Genomic DNA, 27,636 nt, shown 5'->3' on the forward strand with positions numbered 1-27,636 from the left:
TTAGAGATTCTAGTGCTTCACTTGTGTGGGAAAAAATTGAAGAGCCTTCCATAGATTATCATGAGTTTGAAGAACTGTTTTCTAAAACAGCTGTTAAAGAGAGGAAGAAACCCATTTCGGACACCATTACAAAAACAAAGACTAAACAAGTGAGTATTCATTTAATTTAAGATCTTTTCTAGGCTGTTTTTTACATAAAGACAGATTTTTGCATGCAGCTGAGATGAATTATGTCTGGTGTGGAATTGTTACCATATATAAATACACATTTTAGAAAATTAAGAGAAGGAGAGAATGTAGGATGTATTTCAAAGCTGTATGTATTGAAGGCTGAAGATTTCTTTTTTCATAAATTACTTTTCAAGTATGTATTTTCTTAAAAATATCTTTGCTTTATCCACTTTAACAAAAATAATAGTAAAATAATTAGGTGCATAGATGATGCTTTGAAATTGACTGCAGATGTGCAAGGAGTAGTATATATATTATTCTGATTAATTTTATACATTAAATAATGACTTGCATATGAAGTGCCATGACTTCAGAGAAAAATTATGCTTCAGAGTCTAATTCCTAGTGTTACACCAATCAGAATGGTTTTAGGATTGTGTTGTGTTTATGCGTATAAAGAATATGAAGTTTATATAGACAATAAATGACAAGCACAGCTGGGAAAAATCCAACATTAATCAAACCGGTTTCTTGAGACAGATTGGTGTTCAATATAATAAAAATAGGAAGAACACTTTAAAATGTAGAAGTTTAAACGTCAGAGTAAAAGAATTTAATCCGAATGTTTACATGACTATTTGGCTGTAATCTTCTTCGTGTTTGTGTAAAAATCAAATTGTGGTGGTATGCTAAGTAATTTTCAATTAAACTTTCAGGTCAGAGAGGGGGATGGTCTTATATGGGTTCCTAAAAAGTCATTAAGGTTCTTGTTTTATCTTGGTTTCATGTTCTTGTACTCAACTCAAAGCTAGGCAGATCTTTCCATCATCTTTTGACATGCTGGTTAGTGCGGTACAAGACTTTATTCCAACATGGATACAAAGTGGGTCTCTTTAAAATCTCTATATCTGAATGTGACCTATTAGTTCTCCACCTCTTGGTTCTGGAGATTTTGCCCCCATAGACACATTTTGGTCAGGCGCTTTACTGTGCTGACAACTCATAGCAGGCAAAAGAGCTGGTAATGAAGGTAGGATGATTATCCCAAGGTATTGGAATGGATGGATGGATGGATGGATGAAAAGGACAGTGCAAACACACGTACCATTCTGCTGCACTAGGCTGTACTAACTGGGATGGGATGAAATGAAAGATTCCATTGCTATCTTGCTGTTCTGCAGTAAACGTCCAAAGTGCAAGACCTTTGCTCCTCTTTCCATCTTCTAGAAAAAGCCGGTTTTTAATGGTTATGCTTAGCTTAATTACTATCATAGTTGTTTAAGTTAAAAAAGGAATGCCAAAGTGATGCTCTGTGTCCCTGAAAATTTCAGATTTGGTGATGAAATCTCCCAACAGAGTGGAAATCATGGCCGTTTACTTCTGTAACATACAAAGAGCTTAAAGACAGACAGTAATTATGAATAAACATTAGATGTGGATTTTAATACTAAATATTTCTTTTTTTTGCAATGCCATAAATTTAGATCTGTTGTCAGTAAGTTTAAAAAAATGTAGTGAAAGCTAAATTAAAATGACTGATTGTTCTTAACTTCTTTGACGAGAACAAGTTTTTTTCTGACAGAAATTTCTACACAGAAGTTTAAGGCAATCAAGTAGTTGCTGTCACCTAGGACAAACATTCATGTGAGCCACCTTAATTCACAGAAGATAATTCTGTTTCTCTTCCTCTGATAATCAAACAAATGTACTGCTCTCAAAAATAGAAAGAAATTGCCTAATAGAGAAGTCTGACTTGTTGAATTGTAGTATCTGGGGAGAAAAGATTGACTAAACAGATAAACAGGCTTTCATTAGAACTCTGGTTAGAGCTATCATTTATTGCAGATGTCAAAGTTAAATACTCATGTGTGAGAATCCAGTTAGGGCTTTTCACAGCGTTGCCATAAGACAATTGAAATAGAACAGCTCGACACCTAGACCCTCTCAGCAATTTGGAATGCAGGACATTACTTTAGAATTCTTTTAATCAATAGTAATTCTCTTCAGAATTTTCTTAATCAAGTAAACACTTGGATAATGAAGTCTATCCATGTTTAGGAGAAGAAACAGTTACTTGGGGAAAGCATGGCTGTAATTCCACAAGTGTGTTTTTTACAGGGAGCACCAAGTGCTGTTTAAGTGCTTACTGACTCACATGGCTTCTATGATAGTTACGGGTGCTGTAAAGATCTTACAAATAGTGTTTCTGTAGTGATTTTTACAGGGACATGTTATGCAAAGCAGATGTGTTTTGTCACCTGTTGAACTATGAAGAAGCACTGTACAGAAGAGAACCAGGACTCTCACTCTGCTGCTTTCCCAAAAAGCTCTTGTCTGGCAATTGGTTTTGCTCCTTGTGTTGATGTGCAGGGTCTGCTGAGTGAATGTATTGCTTAGATGGATTGGATGTAAAGCACTGGCTACACTGGAAATAGTAATGAGAAAATGTACAGATAACTTTCAAATGTATAGAGTATTTGGTACTCTGTAAAAACATATGATTTTAATATAACTTTTTATTGCAAGCTGAAATAAAAATGTATTTTTGCACATGGCAGGAGGGGGAGTTCTAGCTAATCTGCAGAAAGATTTGATAGTTTTGGGATGTTTTAGTGGGTGAAAGATTAATGATTTTGAAGTACATTGCTGTTCTGCACATAGGGCTTTCATTCTCCAAGTCAGAGAGTGTGTGCAAACATGCATATGTTTGTTGTGTATGTATATAGATATGAATTATAGAATAATTTCTGAATAGTGAGTACTTTTCAAGTGGTAAAATTATTATTATGGCTCTGGGTTGATTGGGGTTCTTTGTTAATGAATGAGTCAATTTCACCCTACCCAGCTACAGATTGTAATTTTTTTCTCAGCATGATCATCTGCAAGTAATACAATATAAATCTATAAAGCTTTAAAAAAATCAATATTATACCTAGCATTGAATGAAGGGTTCACTAAAATCCATTCCAGAACTTTAAAAAAAGAGAAAGAATGAAGTGTTATTATTTATTTGTGAATGCAGCTGATTTTGTTCTTACCACCTCTTATTTGGTGCTAGGGTCAAACTGTGATTTATTTTGCTCTGTTAATGCATATATATCAAATTCTCAGCTGCTGTAAATGTGTGCAGGCTCACTCAACAGGAATGCCTACTAAATCTTCAAAGAAAGTCCTTTATAGGCTATATTGTAGGTGGGGCTGCCATTACTAGCTATTAAAGCGGTCTGACTCTCATTAGAAGTCCTTGTTATAACGTTACCAAAATTTAGCTCTTTAGACAGCAAGTTTTGCTGGGTTGGGTTTTTTCCCCCAGTTTGTGTCTCCTTCATTTTGCCAGTGTTGAGAAAGGAAACAAGGTCTGCTTTTGCTCATGTCCTCATAGTTTCCTAGACCTCAATTGTGGATAAATTTTATTACATGTATATTTTTAGCTGTATAAAGGGTGTCTTGAATTTAGACACTTTACAGGTTATAGGTCTGTTCCTGTTGCGTAAGAGGAACTTGAGGTAAAATCCTGAAGATTTTTCTCTGACTTTTTACTGGTAGTTTGGAAAACAGGAGCCAAGAAGAGGGAGGCAAAGAAAGATTAATAAAAGTAACTGGGGAAGGAGTGACTAACTGAGGAGATCTGACAGCTGAATATTTGGAGCATATTAACTGTGATTCTGTGTCACTTCTTATTCTGTCTAAAGCAATTTCACTCAAACTTTTTGTGAGACTGGGGTGATTTTGATCTGGGTGATCCTTTAAACCAAACTGTCAATCTCGTCAAACCTGTGATGTTTGATCCAAGCAGGGGGTGAAACTCGCTCTTGTGTCTTGTTCAGCTATTCCACGTAGTTACAATACAAGTTTGGATTATGTGGCTGGGTAGTCTTTTTCACAGAACCCTTTCCATAGCTTGTGTCATCTGCGTGAAATGAGCACAGTCCATAATGATTACTTATTAAATTAAGCTCTTACCTGTGTCAGAAATTGCTGCATAGAAGTTGTTGCAGCACTTAAATCACAAGTAATTAATAAAGGAGGAAGAAAATGGTCTTATGATTAAGGCTCATGAAAATGCTCTCATGATAATTCTCATATTAATTCTCAGTATTAAGAATATACTTGCATGGCAAACATTGGCCAGTATATATTGAACGAGTTTGGTGGAAAAATGGTATATAATCAGAAAACCTTGATATCAGTCAGCATAATAAGGATATAGAATGGACTGAGCTGACTTGCATAGGTTACTTCCTTCCCTAACTTTTGAACAGTCATTTTAGAAACATTACTGGCAACACTCTAACTGTACTTTTGGAAAATATTATTGAAGTAACTGCGATGAATTTTTCAATCACGGACCATGTGCTTATAATCTATCACGTAAATGAAAAAAATGTTAAAGGTTTTCTCATGTGGAAAATCCACTATGAATCTATTGACATTAATATTTTAAACACTGTTTCCATCCTAGAAGATAAATAGTAGGTTGCTAAAATTTTGTTTGGTTTCAAAAGCCTTAGGTCCATAAAAGATGTACCAATGAAACTGTTTAGATTATGATTTCAGGATATTTGAATTTTAAGTTGGACATAAAGAAGGAAGAGAAAACTTCTGGAAATAAAATACCACTTCAGTCCTTAGTGTTAGAATGTGGTTCTTGTTTTTTAGTAAGGGACATTTTACTATTTCTCAGCCTCCTGTTGAGGAACACAATGCTTATCCAACTTAACTAATTTCTAACTGAATTAAAGCACTCTAAGTATTTTTCTAACCTAATGTCATAAATTATGAATATTAACTGGGGTAACAATCTCTTAGTGAAAGATTAGTCCTACAGTAATAGTTTGATGATGTTAATTTCAAATAGTGCTATTTTAGTGCTAAAACTGCACAAAAGGACATTAATTTTTTCTCATCCATATTGGTAAAAGCTTTGTTAATGAAATAACACAACAGGGTAATAGAGAAAATGTACGAAAGGTAAATATTATGTTTCATTGCTACCCTCAAGCATAAAGTTTCAGACATGGCTGTTTGACTTTATCAATTTGCATAACATGTCAACAATTTACATCTAAAATTATATGAGAAAGAGAAAGATATAGATTATGAAATTCTTCAGTGGGTAAAGAAACTAGCTCGTTTCCAGAGAGGATTTTCCATTTTGGTTAGGATGGGAGACAGAGAGATGCTGAAAATTAGGCTTTGTGTCTGATGCTCTGTGAGTTCAGTTAAATCAGAATCCCCCATCTGCATGGATATAGTGTTAGACAGCTGGGACTGGGTGTTGGTTTTTGGGGGGTTAGGGGTATTTTGGAGATATTAAGGAAAAATTTTGATCTCCTATTACACCAAAGTGACCACACTACTTGAAGTATTCCATTTCCACTCTCACAGTTGCCATTACTAGCCAGAAGTTACCTCCAAATTTACCTTCAAAATAAGGCAAACAAAGGGTTAACTAAAACCCACAACACACATAAAAATCCCCTGCCTGTAAGAGTATGTTATTCTGTTATAACTATAAGAAAGATATACATGGGAAAGATATGATGGGTCCACTTCTGTGATTGTCCATTTCACACCAGGAATACACTTGAATCTACAGAAAAGCCTTGTCATGGAGCTCAGTGAGAAGGTGACTATTACTGCCCCAATCCTGTCTCTTAACATTCGATTTGGAACTTTGTTTCTGCCTCTTCCCTGCCACTTGTATGAGCAATGGGTCTTTGTAAAGTGGGGTTTCCTGGATGTGACACTTTGTAATGTACAGCAGTTTCTCTTAACCAGTGAGAACTTTGGGATAATTTTTCTAAATGCTCAAAATCAGAAATAGAAAGCAAGAATCATTGAAAAATTCCGTGCATTAACTAAATATTATTCTGGGGAAAAGGAATCTTCATATTTTTTGCTTCAGGGCTCTCATCAAACATGTGTCTTGCATTACCTTTGACTAAATATCTCTTTGACTGTTTTTGCTTGTGTTAAACAATCAGGAACAAATTTGGCACGTAGTTTGTTAATGCTCAACAATGAGGACCACTCAAGAATTAGAAAGTTTGTCCTAGACTTCAGGCTGCAGATAGTATCTCTAGCTTCCTTTATATTTATTTTTTTTTAAATTTGTTTAAAGCAGAGTTCCAGAATCCAGACTAAAAAGGAGCTGTGTATTGTGTCTGAGGCTTTAGATCTTGCAGAGATTGGATTTATCGAACTTTTGTTGTTCTGCCTTTAAATGGCGTCACTTGTCTGTAGCCTGTAGGCCCAGACTATGCAGCTGATTTATTTTATTGTTTTACTTTTAAATGTGGGAATTGCTTTAGGCATTTATGCTAATATTCATATTTTCTGAATTAGTGTTGTATTGTTACATCCATTCTATTGGAGGAAACTCTAGTATTCATGCAATTGACTGAAATGGGAATGAACAGCATAATAGAGATTAGTTGACAAAAGTTGACATAAACCCTACATTTTGAATAAAACCAGGGAAATTTGGTAGCTGCTATGTGAAACTGCTTCATCTATTGCTGTTCTGCATCCATTCACTTGAAAGTCATGCTCTTTGTCACCCTTTTGATATCATCATGGTTCAGAATTTTGGCAGCAAAGATAACTTATTCTTCATGCGGACAGTGGTTTTTTTGTTTTGTTTTGCTTCTAATCACTGTCAAGACGTGGCACTCAGCAACTAATTATTCTCCTGTCTATTGCCTCACTTTCAGAAAAAGCATCTTTTTTTCCTGCTGACTTTTAAGCCAGGACTTGAAAGGATCTACTAGGTCACTAAGTCTGGTCCTGCCCTGGACAGGAATCCTGTTCTAGTCTGCATGGCAACAACCTAGTTAATTTATTTGCTTCTTTTTTCTCTAGTGTTGTTTTGCTTGTTGTATTTGTAAGTCTGATCTTAGTAGCCCTCAGAGTTTTAGAATTCTGATGGAAGACAGAAACTCTGATTTCACAATTTGAAGAAAATATAATAGTACGTGGGTGAAGAATTAGATATGGGATTCCCAAGATCAGACTCCAACTCATCTGTGTTCTTTGGGCCTCCAAGAGAAAACAGTGTAGTGCTGCTTCCTTTGGAAAGGTCCAGTTGGTTCTAGGTAGGTTCACACCTGAAGGCAGTTGTAATATTTTTTTTGTGGAAGACCACTTCACAAAGCTATTTTGCTCTCAATTTTCTTCTTTTATTTTGTTTTACTCCTCGATAACATAGTATCCTACATCAGTTCCAATTCTACTCCATTTTTGCAGAATCTGAGGGATAGTAAACATACAAGCTTACTTCTGATGAGCTCTTGCCACTTTATGTGACTACTGTTGTTTTCTGATAGCACTTTTGTGATTACTTTGCATTTGATTTTTAATTCACTTTATTTGTCAGCTTTGGGATAGTTTTCTAGTTCAAAATAAAGGCAGCAAAGGATTCCCACTATATGCAGGCACCAGCAAGTTAGTTATGCTATCAATACAAGATGTTTTGGACTTGAGCGATAACGACAGGAGCTGAAATCAACAGTTCCCCACACATCTTCTTTACCAAATTCAGTTTCTTCAATGTATTTGGAATACACAACTTCAGGGTGAAGTTTTTGAACTTTTTTTGCGTAACATACTGTATTGTTTCTTTTGTTGTTCTGCCTTTCCAGCAAGTATGGTTTGGTAGCAACATCATTTGAGGAGATACTGTTCTTTTTTAAATTTTGTATACACTTTTTTTTTTTTTTTTTTTGATAGAATTGAAAATACTTGTTTGGTTGTTATTACAGATTGCAACTTAATTGTTGGAAAGATTTGATCTATACCGTGCTACCCAAGATCTACTTTATTTTGTAATCCTTTTGTAGCTGCAAAGAAATAAATCTACAACAGTTTCTCTTTACAAGAAGAAAATCTCTTAGTGACCTGGATTTATCTCAATTCCAGGCTTGAATGAACTGTTTGTTCCATTAAAAAAAATATTTAGAGTGATGATTCCCTATTAGAAGACTGTTGCAGGTTATCCTAATTTTATCTTTCTGAATGACATTAATTTTATTTTTGAAATCCAAAAAAACGTGACTATCGTATCCTAGTTTTAAATTCCAAATAGTGTATTAAATGGATTTAAAAGTTAAATAGGAATCTCTTGCTAATTTTTGACAGGTGATGTGAGTAGCCATACCTTGAATTTAGATCTTTAACCTTGTGAACATCAGTTATGATATACTTGTTTTCCAATGTTAAAATTTTCGGTAAATGAGCAGTACTTTTTGCTGTTGAGATATCCCACCCCAAAAGGGAAGGGAACACACAGGTGTCCAGATGCTCACGGTCAACAAGGAATGACAAAGGCCAGAAGGTCTGTAAAAGCTTACAGAGTTTTATTAGCGAATTATACACTTGTCCTGGAAATTGATGTGTTATTCCCTCATTTTCCAGTATAAGCACACAGTGGTGGGTTCTGAATAAAGAGGTAGAGTGAGTGAGAGAAACTGGAGGGAGGGAGGGACAAAGATCACCAGTCCTTGTTCCAGTGCTGATCCAGCTAATGGGATGTCCAGAGTCCTGGAGCCATGAATAGTCAATGAAGTCCTGGAGCCTCATGGGGGTACTTATTTATAGATAAGCTTCTTGCTTTCTATGCAAATCAGTTGTCATGCACAGTTCATTCCTCTAGACCTTTCTGGAAGTAGGTTGGAGGGCTTCGGGGTGTCTCTGGTGTCTTTATCCCCTTCTGTTGGGTTGGCTTTTGGTCAGCAATCCTTTTTCTTGACCTCATTCCTGTATGTCCAACTGTGCTTATCTCCAGGAGCCAGAACAAGGATTTCTGTCCCAGAAAACTGCTGCCCTGGCCCTGTAAGGCCCCCTTCTCCAGCCACATCCTGTTACTTCTCACAGCATGTTATTACCAAGGATCCTTGGTTGGCAGCAGAGCAATTTGGCTCTTCATGTTTGAGACACAGACATTAGTCCCTTATCTTCAGGGCTTCTACAGCTGTATTTTCACTCCACTGCAGCTAGTTTGGCATCTGTGAGAAAAGGGGGATAAAATATCTTCATAATCAATGGTTATTAAGATTTAAGAAGGGAAAAAATAAAATTAAACAGTTGGCCAGCCAACCACATCCTCAGAAAACCTATACTAAGTAAGTACAGTGAGTTTCTCAAGTTTCCTCTCCTAAGTAGTTCCAATGGGAGAGTTCAGGGTCAGGTTTTTCCTTCTCTTCTGTTGTTCAAACATCAGTGTACAGACCTGTATCTGAAAATGTAAGTGAATCAAAGTTGGCAATGAATCAGTGAATCATACGGCAAGCATCTTCTGAGTACTTTTTTTAGCTTTTAAGATGTGAATTGGATCATTACATTTTTTACTCTGGCTAACCTAATTCTATTTTTTCTTATCTCTTTTCTGTTAAATAATTTTTAAATAATTTTGCCAGTGTGGCTGTAGATGATACAGCCTCCTGGTACTACAACAGTAGCGCTGTAACTTGAAAAAATATGTATATGCTTCCTGACATAAACTAACAGTTTTAGTTATCTGTATTTTCTTTTTTCCTCCAAGTGACTCACAAGGGTTTTCATTAGTGTGATCAGTACAGTGTAAAACTCAGCAACCTATGCAGAGTAAATATTAACCTCTTTCTTCTATGCAATGGTTGAATCCTGGCATTGAAAATTATTTCATCTAGAATCATGTAATTTTACAGATAAGAGTCCTTTTCTGGCATTGCTTATTTCTCCTAACAATGATATAAAATTTACATCAAGTTGAATTCAAAAACCTTAGAGTTCTTTGTAAGATAGTCTGTGAATCACATGCTGCTCTTATGATTGTAAAAACAACATGTATGGAAGTCTATTTTAATCACTGATTTTAGCCCCCTAAAGCAAGGCATTTTGATGGCTTGATTTTGGTTTTTTTTTCTATTTTGGAAACAAAAAAGCTTTGTGACCTTTTATAATCCTTAAACCGATCAAAGAAAACCCCAATGTGTACGTGGTTATTTTGACTTTAAAATAAAATTCATATTGGCGCCTACTACGTCAAACATTCAAATAAAATACAAATTCTCACAGTTTTAACTTACATCAAAGATGGAAATCATTGTGTGGTTTTGGAAACCAAAGCAATTCCAAGATAGACACAGTTGGAATTTTTTTTTATTTGACAATGTTTTTCATACACTTAGTAACATCAGTGTGAAGTAGAGTATGCATTCTAATGAAGAAGGAAGACTAGGGGAACCTTTTAGGATTAAATTCAACTAGGTGATAAAGTTACATACACTTGTAATGGGTTTATACAGCAGAAGCAAACTTTAAGAATAAAAAATTTGCTCATTTTTGGATATGTATATAGACTACAAAGAACTATTTCTTGAATATGTTGTTAGTAATGCAAAATATCTTGTATATTATCCTGCATAATATAATAATACTTGTATTTCTTTTGGCAGGTTGTCAAGTTGTTAAGTAACAAAAGATCTCAAGCTGTTGGAATATTAATGTCTAGCCTTCATTTAGACATGAAGGACATTCAGCATGGTAAGTGAAATAACTATTGATTATTCTCAGATCACATAATTAATTATCTGGAAATGCCAAATATTTATATCTTTTGATATATAAAATAAATTGAAGCCTTTTTTACACTATTTTTTCTGAAAATAGCTTGTTCTGGCATTCATATTCCCCTTTCAGCATCAGCTGTGTAAGTGGAATATAATATAGACACTTGGATTTTTGGTTTTTCTGAGGAAGAAATGATGTGTTGTTTATTTTAATTCAGATAACCTTGGGACATATCCAGAAAAGTGAATTATAGTGTTTAATTTATTTGTTTTATAAAATAGTTCCTATATTTGGGTTAGCACAAACTGTGGCATTCTTTCATCTGCAACAGCATTTTTTACAAAGCGAGATCTTCTAGGGGAGCGTAATACTTTTCACATTTATGCTAAGAGACAGTAGTGCAAAAAGGTGAAAAGTGGAATTGCATTTATATTCAGAGCATCCCTTATGTTTCCCAAAGGCTTTGGATAGATTTGAAGCAGATTGAATTATCCTGTGAAGTGCCAGCCTATCTATTAAATAAATGTGGTTTCAAGTATAACACAGACTTCATAAATCACAAAAACATCTTGTGAACTTTCTAGGCTACATATTTACAGCCATGCATTCAGTTTACTATGATTTGCTTATTTTGCGAAATTATTCAGAAATAGAACAAATTTGAGAGCACTCTGTCAGCTAGTGAGTAACTCGTAATCACAGTTTTAAGGTTTTATTAAACTGTTTTGATGGTTACTAGACTTCCTCAAGCTGAAGCACTTAAGATGGTAGTCATAGAGCAAGGCGCCAGTGCTGGCGCCAAGAAGTACTTGGTATTTCCAAAGCTGGCAGATGTAGTTCAGTTAAGTCATAGAGCAAAATCTGAAAACAATGATATGGTCCTTTCCTTCAGTCAAATATTCAACTTGGTTTCAGTTAATAATGAGAACCTTATGAAAAAAGGAGTCCGCCTAACATCTGTGTCTGTGGTAAAGCCAACACAAGTTCATTGAAAATTTGCTTGCTTAACATGCAACACTAACAATAACATGGCATGAATGTCAGTAGTTGAAGGGGTCAAACAATATTATTCTTAACCTTTATCCTATTACAATATTAAGCACACATGATCATCTAAGAGCTGTGTGCAGATTTTGGATATTCCTCTTTCAATAGCCGTTTTCTAAAACCAAAAGTCTTTGCAAAAGGGAATTTAATAGCTCCTTTATTCCCTTGCTGTGCAGAAGTGATTAAACAAACACAAGAAAACTTTTTTCTGGTGGGGGAATTTGTGAAAATTATTGGGGCTAGAAGTCTCTTTTATTTTCTTTTTTTTGAGAACATACAATAGGCATGGAGAAAATGTGGTGAGGAGCAGGAAGTATTTGCATGGTGGGGACAAGGAAAATAGAGACATTGCCCAGAAGTACTTTTGGCATCAGTCACTCCATGCAGAGGTCTCTGAGTGATCTAACCATAGAGCCCATGCAGAAATTATAGAATCAAAACCCCAAGTATTTAGCTTTACCTTTATGTATGCAACGTTGTTAATTCTTTATTAAAAATAAGGGTTTTACATATTTTTGAGTGTTAAAACATTTAGGATTTTCTGCTGCAATTTGAACATACTAACAAGAATATACTAACAAAAGTTCAAATAATGATCAAGTGCCTGCACTAACAAAAATAGTTGATGTATTTGCAACTTTATTATTTAAATTTTATGACAATGAATACAGTAAAAATGTGATCAGTGTTATTTGTCCCCTAGCACAGGGGTAGGCCTTTCAGTAGTGGTCTTGAGGTTTTCCCACGTTTGATGTACACTGACATATAAATTTACACATATCTCAGTGCACTACAAGCAATTGTTTTCCATAAATAAGGAATGCAGTCAAATGAAACTTTCCCCCCACCCCCCTCCTGACAATTTGTGATACCAGGTAACTTATAGCTTTCTTGTAAATATTCCCTTTTTCAAACATAAAGCATACGTTTAGGATGCAGTGTTCACACAAATCACAGAAGTTTTTTGGTTTTTTGTTTTTTTTACTGGCCTCAGAAAGGCAAAGGCACCCATGAGGAGAGGGAAACTTTCAGTGCTGAGTGATATCACATTTCTTGTTTTGCATGATATTTACTGTGCTGTATTTTTCTGGTGCTTTTGAAAAATTTTGAAGTTCTACGTGAACAGAAGGGAAAAAAATTATGCTGGGTACTAATCCACCTAATAAATTCAGGATTTCAAGTTTTAAATCTGATTGTGTTTAGATGAAGACTTTAAAATAGCTTGAGACCTGGTCAAATGTAGTATTTCATGTCTTGTTAAATTTTTGTTCTTTGGTTGGTGTTTTGGTGTGATTTCATTTGCTTTTTAAGATACAAAATACAGATTAAATATTGTCTGCAAGAATATTGTCCACATATCTGATCAGATGTGGCATTTAACAGAAGATCTCAGTATACTGTAATACATCTTAAATAGTTTTATTTTATTGTATGGCTGTTAAGTGTCTGCTTGCAGAATTGCATTTGTCTGCTTCCAGCTTTGGAAATAGGTTTAGTAAGACAAATGCCCAGAGCCTGTCTGCTTTTAAAATATTTTTACAGTGTGGAAGGATTAGTTGTAATAATCAGAGCACATTTGTTCTGTACTCTAGTTTGTCTTTCTAGGAGTGCTTCAAAGTTTGCTAGATTAATTTTTGTTGTTGTGGGGATTTTTTTAGTAGATTCTAATTCCTAACAGAACTCCCATCTATTTTATGCAGGCAAGGCTAGAACTGTAAGAAATGTTGGTCTCTTTAGTTTCTGTGCCCTTTCTCTGGTATTAGTATAAAAGCGAATACTCGTGGTTTCTCTGATTTCACGCAAGGTTTTACTGATGCCTGGGTTTTTTGCAATCATCTATCAACTATGCAAAATACTTTATCCAGGCATTTTGCTTGCTTTTGTGTTTTCACTCCACCACAAATATCCTTTATCCAATATGATGTTCCCAGTGGAAATATAGCTGTATTTGGCTGCATGATAGGGCCAAAACTTGAGAAATGCCAAACAAGCGCTTCTTACCTCTTTTTCCTTTATAGTTCAGATTTTCCTCCTAGAGAAAAGACTTGGGGTTTAACATTAACATTTTTGGCAAGGGGCATTTCTTAACATTTCAGAGATGCAAAGTGGGCTCAGATTAGGGCAAAAGATTCTGGTGTATAGAGTAACCTATGATGCACACCTTATGCATTAAAATATAATTGTTAAGCCTGTGTCTGCATTTCAAGACTGTGTCTTGTAAATAGGGTATCTTTGTTCAAGCTGTCTGTCAACACTTGGAATACAGCAACTGTTTGACATTGCAGCCATGGTACAAATAATAAGTTTGTCAGTGTCTTCCTAAATCCCCTTATTTATAAAAAAACAGTGTATCTTCCTTTGTGTTTACAACTGGTAATAAGTGCAGTAAGAACAGCAAAAAGTTCTCTGTGTGTATAAAAATAGAAGGAAAAAATTAAACTGAAGATGTCAGCCAGCAAAAAAAGGTAAACTGGGTGTTTTATGCACCTAAATATTAAATTTATTACACAGTGAGATTTTAATCTACTATTTGTTACATGTATGGAAATTATTCCTTGGCACATGAAAATTGTCTCAGTTCTAAGCATGCCTTGTAAATGTTGAAAGTACAAGTTTCTCAAAAATGGCATAAGCAGTTCTTTGGCTTTTGAAGTTGTCTGTTATCTTTTCCAATTGATTAAGTTTCAACAAGGTTTGTCACTCCAGAGACTGTGTTGCTACAATACTCTTAACTATTTTTCTGTAAAAGCTTGCATAGCACCTTGTGGTTGCCCTGGCTCTTTTGGAAGTAATTTGGGGATTTATGCCTCTGAATTTTGGATGGCTTTTAATTTTCTTCATTTAATAAGTCATTTTTTCCCTCTCTATGAGACACTGGTAGTCTGCAGAATTTGATTGAACTACCTGTCCCACTCTGATATCTGCAGGGGGGAAAAGATAGGGAAGGCCAAGACACTGTCTATTACAGGTCTCCAAAAAGAATGAACTCGGAAAAATAATTAGAGAAAGGGCAGGAAGATTCACCTAACAGCTGGTAAAAACCAACCCTGTAATCTGAATTTGAGCTTATTTTACTAGAAGTTATATCTGCAGCAGAGTTTGTTCTGCTAACAGCAGTACAACTTTGAACAACAAACATATCTTCTGCCTTGAATTCAAGACAGATGTGCCGGAAGTGAACATACTTTAAATGTTAGCAAGAAAAAGAAATGTTTATTCTTCGTATTTGACTATTAGTGACAAAAAAAAAGAAAATCTTGGGTTTGTTTGCTTACTTGACCACTCATGCTGACATGTAGAAATGATGAGCAAGGAGAGACTCTGTCAGAGGTTTAAGTAAATTATTTCACTAGAGAAGGATGATAAAATGTCTCTTACACTGCATTATTTCAATGTTCTGAGCAGGATTATTAATGTATTGAACTATCACGTAGTCTAGGTCCAAGAGATGCTCGAAATGGAAAGCAATCAGGAAAGAATGACTGGACATCTGGAAAATAAGACTCAGGATTAGTTTATTTCATAGAGAGTCCAGAGGTGACTATTTATCCTAACAGCGTGTGTGCACAAGCACAATCATTTGAAACTTAGTGCCTATTCTTCACAAATATTTCAGTACCTTCCTAAAAGATATCTTACTGATTAAACAAGTTATGAAGACAAAACAATACATGATTGGATCAAGTAATCTGGCCACTGTTTACTAGTATAAGTAACCTGCTGCCCAAATTTGTTATTTCCCATCCATTTAAGTTATGGGGGAAAATGTTGGCTGTAGGAAGATATCCAGACCTTTTTTCTGTTAGGCGGCAAGTCTGTATTTCTTTATTAAATTAATGATAAATAAAGTTCTTGCAATCAGTGCAGGTTAATTACAAAGTCTGAAACTTTACCTGTCACTTCAGGATTATTAGTAGAGAACTGAAATTGTTTAAATCCTTCTCTTTTTTCCTAATCAAATACTGTGTGTGCAAACACCCAACACCTTAAAATATTATGGTTTAATCTTCCCCTCTGATAGCCTTTCCAACACCTATTTAGATTCTTCAGGGACACACCCAAGTAAAGATTGGTTTGATTCAGCAGTTTTTTGTCTGGTGTACTAGCACCTCCTCAAAACTTCACACCATAATTCTGAGTCCTATTTCTCTGCTTCTTCTTGACTATGTGCTACCATATTCATGACATTGTGCCTGCTGTTAGATTGTATGATTAGACATTTTATTCACTTACAATTACTTTACAAGCTCCTATTGGGGAATTATTGGGAAAAAAACCAAAGGAATACACAAAATGACTTTTTATAGAATACAGGCTAGAGTTAGAGTGTCACACATATGCATTGCTGCAGCTGTTTCTATTGCTTTGATGCTGTTACTATGCCCTGGTGTTCTGTATTGAGCAGTGATTTTGGACCCCTTGTCCAGCCCCTCCTGTCAGACACAGCTGGGGAGGAAGGACAACAAAAGTCCTTGGGGACAGGTGGAGTTTCCAGTGGAGTTTCCAATGGATGTAGCATAAACCCCTGAGCTGTGCATAAAGGTCCTGAAAACCAGCCCTGAATATTTAAAGCATGTCTCTAGTCCTCTTTCTATCTTCTAAGATTTTCTGAGACTTAGTTTACAGCGACCAGAGGTCAATAAAGCAATAGCAACAGCTGTTATGGGGAAAAATACTACTTCAATTATAGTTTTCTTTTAATATTTGTACAATAAATCAAGAAAATGAAGGACAGAAATATTAGTATCATCAAGAAAGGAACTGAATCTTTCATGTCATATGATATTTACACCTAAAACCAAATTTATAGAATTATTACATTTTTTTCCTATAGTACAAAATTCATTTTAAAGAACATAAGTTTAGAGTTTTAAATGAGGAAAATAAAATTGAATTTTCTTCACAATATTTGAATCAGCAGAGACTAATTACTGCCACATTGGACAGTTTGGATAATTAAAGATTTTTGTTGTTGTTAAGAACATATGAATGTAATTTAATAGAGAAGTTTTGTAAGAAAATGTAACTGCATTGTCTGTCTGTTGTTTCAGTTGAAACCATGAGTTTTTTTCTTGCAAGTCTGATCTAACTTTGAAAGTTAGAGAAAAGTTTCAGGAACATTCTTTTCTCCCAAAAGAAACAAAAAACCCCTGTACTGTTATTTCTCGTTTGTGAACTGTGTACTCACTCGGAACAGCGATGATTACAAAATTCTTAGCATAAAAGCAACAAAATGTGTTCTGTTAGCATTAGTACCATGTAAAAATTGAGTGGCAGGAGGGAGAAAACGAGCACCTTGTGTGGCTTTTATAGCAGAAGTATTTTCCACTGGTCATACTCTTATACATTGCTGACCTACATAGAGGTTCTAGCACTATAAAATTAAGAAATCCCTACTAATTAAGAACTTCCAATAATGCAGTTACATATTTTTTCATTACATGAAAAGGTTCAAAAGAAAAGGATGTTTGCCACAAGAGTTTGTTTGTGATTTTTCATGCGTTTGTTAGATTTGGATACATTTATACACACAAAAATTTCATTCAAAAATTAATGCCATTAATATGTATATAGCTACTAACAATTTAAATTCAAGGTAGTTAAAGTGGGGCCTTACTATCATCACAAGAAATGTAGGTAAATTTTTTTTTAACATTCAGTGTACCTATAACTGTATTCTTGTGTCTTTTTTTTAAAAAATCAATTAAAACTATATGTTATATTTGGCCAAGCAGAGATCTATCTAGCTTTGTACCTGATCTCCTCTGTAGATAATCATAAAATAAAAAGCTAAGGTGAGTGTCACTGGCTGCTCATTATGTAATTTTCATAGGTCTCTTATCTTATTGAGTAGTTGGCTTCAAACTGTAAAGTTTATTTGGAACAGCTTTCATACGTGTTATCTGTTCTTTTGATTTTTCCTTGTCACCACTCTACAGTCCATGATTCTTTTCTTTCCTTTGCCAAGGAGGTGACGGGCTGGCTCTGCATGCTGCTTTCAAGATCTTTGTGCACCATATGCCTGTGCCAAGAGGTCACATCATCTTCTTTCAGGCTCTGTTTTTTCTGTATTGTTGCTGATAATTTGTTTGCCCTTCACTGCTGCTAATTTTTGAGCTTATGTTTTCAGGGAACTATGCAAAAAATCCGAGTGTCATTTTGGGGCAGCAGTTGCTAATTCTGTATGCCTCACAGGACTTTTACAGTCTGGGTTCCTTTTTTCCCCATCTACTTTGCATGTATTGACACTGAATATTCGAGAGATCCTTTTATATGTATTTGTGGTCAGCTTAAGTGGTGTTACTATCTGAGAACATTGACGTCTCATGCTCATTAAACAGCACAGAAGCCTGTAGAAGTCCTAGTAAGGTTTCTTTGATGCAAATTTCTACTTTGAAATCTAATCTTTCATTTTGGTAATTGATTTTCCTTTTTTTTTTCTGAGCAGGTTTTGGGGTTTTTTTGGTCTGTTGGTGTGGGTGCTTTTAATCCAAGTAGATGTTTCCCTCATACCACAACAGCATAATTTTTTCTGAAACCTTAGGAAAGGATAGTGAGGAGCCTTTTGCAAATTCAGTATTAACCTGATCATTCTTACCTGGGCCTTTATGGACACTTCATTTAAGCAGTTCTACTTAATTTGTTGCTCGTGAGTGCCTACTACAAATTGTGTTACCTTGCTTTCTCATTACATTGGTTTAGCTGTAGGTTCTTTAAAAAAATTGTTCTTTTGTATAACACATAGGCATTTTCCAGGCATAAAAATCAGACTGACTGGTTTGTAGTTTCCAGTATCATCTGAGGAATCCTCTTAAAATTATTATTTGTATGTTCTGAAGCTTGTTCAATTTGAGACAGTGCCCAAAACATATCACTTGAGAAGTACAGAATTTGTCTGAGAACCCCTTTGACCTTTGCTGTGGTTGCGAATCCTTACACAAATAGTTTGTTTAACCTTTTCTGATTCTCTTTCTTTTGTGCTCTTTTTACAGCCAGATTATCTGCATGCCCAGCTGTTTCCTGTCAGGCTTCATACATGTGATGTGTTTGAAAGCAGTTTTATTACTAGCTTTATGCATTTGGCAAGTTGGGTTTAGACCTTTTTGTTCTTGTCCAATTTACATTGAACTTCCAAGACTTTGCTTTTTGTTTTCTTTGGCTGATTTCCACTTTTGAAGAGTATCTTTTACTTACAGGTGTCCCCCACGCTCTTATACTTAATCATATACGTGATTTTGAGGAGTAGGAATATTGAGGTTGTGAAAAGACAAGGGTGAGGAAAGGGTGCATTTCAATTAATCAGTTGACTTTTTTTCTCTGTGGCTCTAATGAAGTGTCTTTAAGCTTTCTTCTGATCTTCAACCTTTCTTTAGCCTTTCAACTACCCTCTCATTTTAAGCTAATTTCTGGTTGTAAAATCTAAATTTATGGTGTTATTCCTAAAAATCTTATTCCCTTCTCCTATGGAGAAATTTTGTTAAAGGCTGGTTTGGCATCTCCAATTGCTTTGTACTTTATTCAGAAGTAATCAAGCGTTACTTCTTTTTGTAAATCTGCCTAGCTGTTTTGAGTAATAACTCTCATGCTGTAAAATTTAGATCCGAATGATGACTCAAGAAATATGGCTAACAGATTAAACCTTACACTAGTATGTTTGCTATGTAGCATACCGGCTAACACAGAAATGGTAAAATACCATTTAGGAGTCATTATTAAGCTGTTTGTTGAGTGGTCTGTAAGAGGGCACTGACTGTGTTGTTTCTGCTCAGGCGAGAACTTCCTCCATAGGGAACGCGGTTCATCTTTTACACCCAATTGCTTTATCTTACCCGGCTCATGCTCCCTTCAGTATTCGCTGCCTCTCTTCCGCTGTGTAAACCTTCATGGCACCAGGTACAGCCTTACATTGTCAGTGTCACGCTGATTATCGTCCTTCTGTACCGCTCGGAACAGCCATCACCGCCACCAGCAAATACAAATCTTCCCTTTGCACATGTCAGATGACTCGCACACCACTCACACAGCCTGCCCTTTCCCGCTGAGCTCGGCTTACCTGCGCCGCCGCTCTCCTCGCCTCCCTCGCTCCGGCCAGCTCCGCGCTCCTCCCCGGGCGGGGCGGCCGCGGCCCCTCGCCCACCGCGGGCCTTTCGCCGCCTGCCCGCCCGGGCCCGGCCCCCGCTCCGGCAGCAGGTGGCAACAGCGGCCCGCGCTGTGCCTGCCGCCGCCGGGAGCTCGGCCGCCCTTCCCGGGAGAGCCGGCCCGGCCCGGCCCGGCAGAGCGGAGCCGCCGCCGCAGCGCCCGGGAGGCGCCCGGCCGGGCAGGGCGCTGGAGCCTCCGGCTCCACTGCCGCTCGGTACAGTCCTCACGCAGGGAATAGCTCCTCTAGACAGGGGTTCCGAGTGCAAGGAAGAGAGAGCGTGATTCGAAGATGGTAGAGTGGCTTTGCTGTGTCCCTGCCTCATCCATTATGGGGGGGGGGGATAAGGAAGAGTGCCGGGGAAATCATGGTTTTTTGCTTAGTCTGAGTGCCCACTGCTCCCCATGCTGCAGTCCGTGTATTGGTGTTCCTGTACCTGTCACTTTATGAGATACCTGGATTTCTCCTTCTTCTTTCTCGTCTTTCTCTTGCTTTGTTGTTATCCACCGGCAGTGAAAGATCAGGTTAATTTCTGTTGTTTTGCTGTTTCACATGAAACTTCCCCAAGCAATGGGTGTGAAGTTCTGTTTCAGTTGTTAGTGAACACTAACAACTTCTGTTGTTAGTGAAGTCGCAATTGCTTTTGCTTCCTAGACACAAAACACAGCTCAGTGTTACTGAGCTGAAACAATATCGAGTGCATGCCCTAATCTTAAAGTCAGTAGGCCAAAGCTAGTCATTATACTGTAATAAACGTACATATGTGGTTCCAAATAACTTTAAGGGTTTTTTTTCTTTTAATGTATATATTTTGGTTTTCTGCATACATGGACATTTGGTTTTTGTTGTTATCCCAGCCTTTATTTCCTTGAATTAATACCAGCTTTTGAGAAATACTTTGGAGTGTGAAAAAAGTTGGAACTTAAACCAAACACAGGCATCCGTCTGCACTCGGCTATCACAGTATTGTGATTTGAATTAGTAAAGCTGTGTCATCTGTCATGTACCTAGCCAAAAATCTTTTTGCATTATTTTCATAATCCCACCACACTTACAACGTGGTGTCACAAGATCACAAGATCATTACATCACTTTCTTAGCATCTGTAGCTCCTTAGTACTCTAACTTCAGAATATTTGGTGAAAGGCTTAACGTGGCTTAATACGATGAAATCCTTGGTGTGTTTATCCAGACATCAGACAGGGCAGACATGTAGAATACTAGGCGACAATAATATGCTCTCTGCAGTGCCAAAAAAACCCCTTTAATTTTATTTGGAGAATAAATTGAAAGTATGTAAATTTTTTTCAGTGAGATACTACCACCATTTGACAGAAGGAAAGAGAAATTTCGATTTGAGAGGAAACCTCTCAAGTGTTTTCTTTTCATAGTTATTGACCAAGAAAATTTGCATTTTGGGTTGTGACTGAAGTTGTTGCTTGTACAGCAATTATAGGCAAAGGAGGACCTGCTTTGCATAATGGTTGAAACCCTGTATGTTTCCACGCAGTGCTTCCTAATTCTGCTTGTGTGGATAGTGATATCACACACATCTGGCTTGCTGGAACCATAAACAGCGAAAACTTGTTTCTGAATGATAATAGGTATCTCCATGGCTAAAAGAACTTGCAGTACTTTCTGTTGTAAATCACCAAACAGTAACAACATTCCATGTAGTATGTGTAAAATCATTTAAGCTTGCTGATGTTACAGAAGAATGGTAGAGAATTTCAGAGAGACCTAGCAAAGGGCAGACATGCCGCTCAAGTCTAGGGTTTTAGAAAGAACATTCTAAGCATTTGGTCTGGCTGCTAAATAAGGCAAGTTATGTAATATTGCCTGCTAATTTCTGCCTCAGGCTGTTAGTCTGTATAAATATGAACATTTTAGCAGTATAAATGATCTTGAGTTCCAGCTGAAAATCTGACCCTTCAACCTTTTGCTTTCTTTGAAGTTGCTGAAAGTTTTGCAGTTGGCTTTGGTGAGTCTAGGATTTCATAGAAATACTTTAAGTGATGGAGAAGTCATATCCCATGAAACATTGTTCAAAAGGTTGATTTCTCTCACTTTTAGCACTTTAAATATGCTTTCCATAGTGAATTTGCCAGATTAATTTACTGATACCCTTCATTCTTTCATGCTTTTGGTCTGTGAAATTACAGAGCTGTCTACTTTCAGGTATCTTGTCATGCAGGTATGTAATCATGTAGCTTCTTAAGTTTGTCTAAGTTAAACAGATCAAGCAATTCAATAGAAAGACAGATTCTGAGGTTATTCTGCTGTCTCCTTTGTGGGTTGTTTTGATACTGCATTGGTTCTAGCTCTAGTTCAAAACTTGCTTTAGCTTCTAGCTACTCCTTGAGAATTTTAGATTAGTCATTGATCGTGATTACAGAGAGTGCAATCAAAGCAGTTCTTTGGGTGAGTTTTGGTCTGCTCAGCAAAGAGCAGCTCTCCCATTACCATTGCCACCTGGATTTCATTCACTATTTTTAATATCTTTCTTTTCAATGTTGATAAAGATATTTGCAGTAAGCTGGGAGCAGAGTCCTATGAAAGCCTAAGATACTCTCTCCTTTGTGGTAATGTTTCAAGAGCAAGTACATTTTCACATCTAGGAGCTGGGCAGTTATTAGCTCATTTAGTGTTGATAAATAATATAATGTAAGTATTCTACGTTGCCAACCAGACACACCAGGAGCTCCATTAACTATGCACTAACTGTGGGTAAATGAAGAGGAAAAAAGCTAAGATCCCAAGTTACCTGCTTACTGCAGAGAATCTATTATTTGGAAAAAAAGAAAGTGTCTTAGGTATCTGCCCTGATAATTTTATCAAATGCAGCAGTTCACTAGTGGTTGGTTCCAGATAAATTTCTTCTTCTTCCTTCTCCTCCTGCATTTTGTTTAAATTTATAATTTATAATGAGCTCCCTAAAGCAAGAAATAAAAAGCATGTCTCCGTTTATGGGCTGCACTTCTCAGTGTTAGAGGTGACTTTGTTTGCTGTGAGCTATTCTTATAGAAATAGATTAGGTGGAATTTGAAATTTGGATCAGCAAATTTGAATTCTGGAAAAAAATTCACATGTAATTCAAAGTCTCAATTAATTTGAAGCCTGAAGCCTCATTTGCATTCCAAGTAAGTCTTGCTAATTTCTTCCAGTTACTTTTTACCAGTTACACAATCACTGGTAAAATTAGCCTGGTCTTAAACCCATTGAAACCAAGATTGAAAGGCATTAGAGCCTGTATGGATCTAAAAGAAAAGTTTAACACACAGGAAATCCAAATTTTATGTCACCTGAAAATGAATTTAAAGCTAAAAATCATGTCTGTCTTCAGACAGATTGATACACAATGCCAGACCTACTGCATACATGCTTTTGCAGCTGATGTGTTTGTACAGTTTGTTTTTATAACATGCAGTGTAAATACAAACTGACACATAAACATCCCCAAAATATATTCCTCAGATATCATGTTCTAGTAATCTGCCCACAAAAAATATGTACTTGACAGGTATGACTGTCTTTCTTTTGAGAACCTCTAAATGAAATGCCTGTGGTATGCTGTACTACCTTAACCAGAAAGTGAAAAAATTTAGTACAAACTGATACTGAAATAAAAGCCACAGGGCACTGGGGTTTTTTAAAGCAATAATTATATTTTCTGTAAAAGAAATTCTTACATATAAAATTTACCTTTATGCCAATATTAATTTTATATTGAAATCTTGTTCTTGAAACACTAAAAATACATTTAAGGGTCAGGAACCGAGTGAACAACCCCCTACTATAATCATAAAGCACAATTATATATTTTTAAACTTATTTAAATGTGTATTATATAATTAGCAGTTGTATACTATGTTAAACCTTCAGTAGTGGTTTGGGAGTTATCATAGTAATCCTTTTCAGTTTGTAGAAAATCTTGAATCCTGCCACTCAGTCTCATTCCCCGATGAGCAGCCCCTGGCAGGTTCATTGAGACTGTTTGCTCCTCTGTGCACTGTAGTTTAAAATACGCAGTATCTGGTAAAATGCCAGTCTTTCTCAACCTTCCTATATCCCACACCCATGTTTTTTTCACCTGCCAAATTCAAACAAATCTTATCTAAGCAATTAAGATAAGCATTGAAGTAGTCTCTATAGTCAAATCAGCAAACCTCTCAAAGCCAGAACTGAAATACAATCTCTCTAAATTAAACAGTCTACAATGGCAATCATGTTTGTATTTAAACATTTTATTCTGAAAGGATTACAGCATTGCTCTCAGCTTTTTTTTTCCTGCCTAGACAAGAAGGCGACATACTGAGTCAAACAAAATATATTTGTTCTCTATGAGCCGAACTTGCACACTTTTTGTAAACAAACTGTATAGATGTATGAAGTTTGACTTCACATAATCAGTAACTGCTGTCCTTAACAAAGTAGGCACTTGTTTTAAATGTATGTAATGTAACTGTTTATATTAGCTGTGTACAGCTATATAAAATCTGCTGGTATATTTTGTTGTATGTATGTAGAAAACCTCTATCGATACAGTTTTTATATTTGGAATACAAGTTAGGGAACAGGACAACTGTCTAGAAGTAGAATTATGTTTATAAGAGAAAAATCATGCAAAAGATTCAGTCCTTTCAATGAAGTTTTCTTCTTTTGTTACTTCACATTTTGCAAAACATATTCATGCTTAATTGATTCTTATTCTGTTGCTTCCTAGAAATGCAGGTGCATGTTCTTGAAGATATTTAAAACTCTTAAGTCATTTAAAAATTATCTGAAGCAGCAGCTCAACTTAATCCATGGCTTCTGCTCGGAAATTTTGTTTACTGTTCTGGTTTCTTACACAAACTTTAGATCAAGGTGAATTACTGCCACAGTAAAACTGTGTGCAAGCAGTTCTAAGTGGTGTCTTGCCTCTGATCCATGCTGTATGTACCTGTCTTGAAGCCCCGGTCTCCCTTGTGCTTTGTGCCCTTTAACATTGTCAGGATGAAAACTTTGAGTATTTCTTAATAGACAAGTATATCACAAAGGTACTGAGGCAAGGAGGTAAGTAACAATAAGAAGTTAATTAATTATGGCAACTCAGTGCGGCCATACCCCACCTTCCAATTTTCAGTGGGTGTAGGGGGGGGTGGTTTGCAAGTTATGCAAGTCATGTTTAAAAATTATTTTCTTTTACTTATTTTCTGAGGATCTTTAAAAATTATGCTGTCATGACCCTTGTGGGATTGCCACAACTTACATTAGCACAGGGACACAAGATTTTAGCACTGTTGTGTAAACACAATATTTATTTCAAAGAGCCCCATTTGGGATTTAACTTTCTGCATTGGAGATTCACATTTCTTTTACTTTAGATAAAGAAGAATCCCAAGACAGTAGCAGTAGTTGTCAAGTTGTTGGAACAATTACAGATAAAAATATGGCCTTGTAAATTTTAGATTAATTAGGTCAAAAGTGATATGGGGGAAAAGGAAAAAACTGGGGTGGAGGGAAAGGGAGGAGAGGGGTAAGGTTGGGATGTGGGTGTGGGAAGGAGGGGCCAACCAAGGGCTATAAAGTTTTGAAGTCATGGGTTTTCTATGTAACCAATAAGAGACTGAAAGTTTTGCAAATTAGTTTATTTTAAAATATAAATACTAAGTATTTATTGGGTGTAAATCTGGGTTTATTTTGCAAGTAGCTTGATATTACATCCAAACATAATCTTCATAGGAGCAAAAGAGGTCATTGCAGTTTGATCACCTTCTTAGGCTCTTTTGGCCCTTTTGTTGATGAGAACACTGATGCAGGTGCTTTTTCTTCTACTTCTGAATTGAGCAGGTCAGCTCTCAGTCATTCCAATGAACCTGAAGTTGTCTGCATTGAAACTTTTTTCCTGGTTTGCTTGTGTCTGTATGTCTCATGTTGCTTTTTCTTCCAAAGACACCTGTCAAAGAAGACTTCCATTCTGTATTCACAGACCAGTTCTGTATGTATTCTGTATCTGTTTTTCTTGTTTGTTGGTAAAAGCATAAGTTGATCAAGCTGTATATTATCTGACTTGTTTCTCTTCTATCAGAGTTCTTCAATTTTTAAGGTTTTGCCAGTTTTCTAATGGTGTTGGATTTTGACTACTTTCAATTTACTGCCTGTACATTTTACTTGAGGAAGCTATTGTTTTTAATTAACTCAGAAATAATAATTCAAGGAAGATCATTCAAAGTGACACATTGGACATACTCACTTATGTGCCTTTTTCTTCCTTGCAAATACCCTTTTTAGATATTTTAAAATAATTTTAAGTCCTGTGAAATCTGGTTGAATGAATTTTAATGGTACCATTGTGCCTAAAAAATTACATAGCAGTTTTGAGACTCTAATTATATAAAGCTTACTGTTTCTATATTTCTATATATTGATACAGGTTCTTAATAACAACACAATCAACTTTTTGTTGTAAGACTGCTTGATGCCTTTTCAGTTTTTTTTACTCTTCAGTTTACAGTAATATTCCTCGGGTTTGGATTATTTCAGTGGAGTAGAAATATCTGGGGATCAAAGTCCAGAAGAAGTACCATGGAAGCTGGAACCTCTCAGTATTCTATAATCTTGCATGTTAGAGTCTCATGAAGGGCATAACAGCTGAGCGACCCCCAGATGAGTGCCACACACAACTGTGTGGTAAGAGTACTGTGGTTAGTTGCTGCAGAAACAGGAGGTCCTTCTCTCAGTGAAGAAGAATAGATCTGCCTTTGTATTTTGCTGTACTGGCCATCTGTTTCTGCCATTTGTCAGAGAAGTTGTGAAGTCGTGCAGAAACCCCTGGTGTTCTTCTGGAGAAAGAGAGCAGATGAGGAAAGTGAGAGTGAGGAGGCAAAGATGTGCAGGAGGAAAAAAGGAGTGGCCTCTTGAAACAGTACTGCTTGGTTTTTGGAGAGTCACAGAGAAGTCAGTTGAGGTGGAAATCAGCGGGAAGTAGTTGGATGGGTGGTTTGCTTGTTTGTACTACTGGAGGAAGGATCTGAGTAGGTCAATACAGGTTCAGATGTGGTTTTTATTCTGCTACTGCTTCTTTATGAGGGCTTAAACTGTAATCTGTTATCAGTCAAGTAGTATTTGGAAAATGCTTAGTCAGGCTTTTTGGGACACAGTGGTGCTTCCAGGAGGTTTCAAGAAGGAGACACTTAATTTTAGATGGAGTCCAGAGACAGAAAAGCTTAGGAAGCATACTTGGAAAGGCCAAACAAATGGGGTGTTATTAATTTGAAACCTGCCCTGAGAAAAGGGAAGGCTAAGACTAAGAATTCAACTGAATACCAGTTTTCTGGAAGTCATCCATATATGATTGTGCTAATGAGAGTTTTATGACACAAAAGTTGGATCCGAAGGGTCTGGTTTATAACACTATTTTTTTCTTTCTGAAATTCTACTCAGTGGGAAACTGAATTTTGGCCTTTTCATTTTAAAAGGAAATTCCAAAGCTTTGGACTTCTAACAAAATCAGGTTTCCAAAGACTGGGTAGCTGTAAGAAGTTCTCTTTTTTCTAACAGCTTATGTGAGTGGTACTATTGGTGGATTTAGATTCATAGCCATAGGGAAATGTAGGTTAGCTGTTTCTGCATTGTCTATTGGCTTTGGTTTAGTGGCAGCTGGTAGATCGTGTGCTCCTAGATATATGAATATCAACAGCAGTGATCTGTCTAACAAAGGAAAAAGTACAGCAACTTTCTTTTATGGT

At 36.3% G+C, this 27,636-nt stretch overlaps 1 protein-coding gene across 2 annotated transcripts in view; it reads left to right on the forward strand.

The window, feature by feature from the left end:
- FMN2 (formin 2) overlaps nt 1-27,636 on the forward strand; it is a 152,050-nt gene that overhangs the window by 52,496 nt on the left and 71,918 nt on the right. For both annotated transcript variants that reach the window (XM_054279386.1, XM_054279387.1), the window contains 2 exons: nt 5-149; nt 10,608-10,695. In XM_054279386.1, coding sequence (XP_054135361.1) covers nt 5-149; nt 10,608-10,695 — 233 coding nt within the window. The remainder of the gene's footprint in view (nt 1-4; nt 150-10,607; nt 10,696-27,636) is intronic.

This window comes from Melozone crissalis, unplaced genomic scaffold (assembly GCF_028551555.1).
Source record: "Melozone crissalis strain CALT ecotype California unplaced genomic scaffold, PUWL_Pcris_2 ptg000027l_1, whole genome shotgun sequence".
In the NCBI taxonomy this organism is placed as follows: Eukaryota; Metazoa; Chordata; class Aves; order Passeriformes; family Passerellidae; genus Melozone; species Melozone crissalis.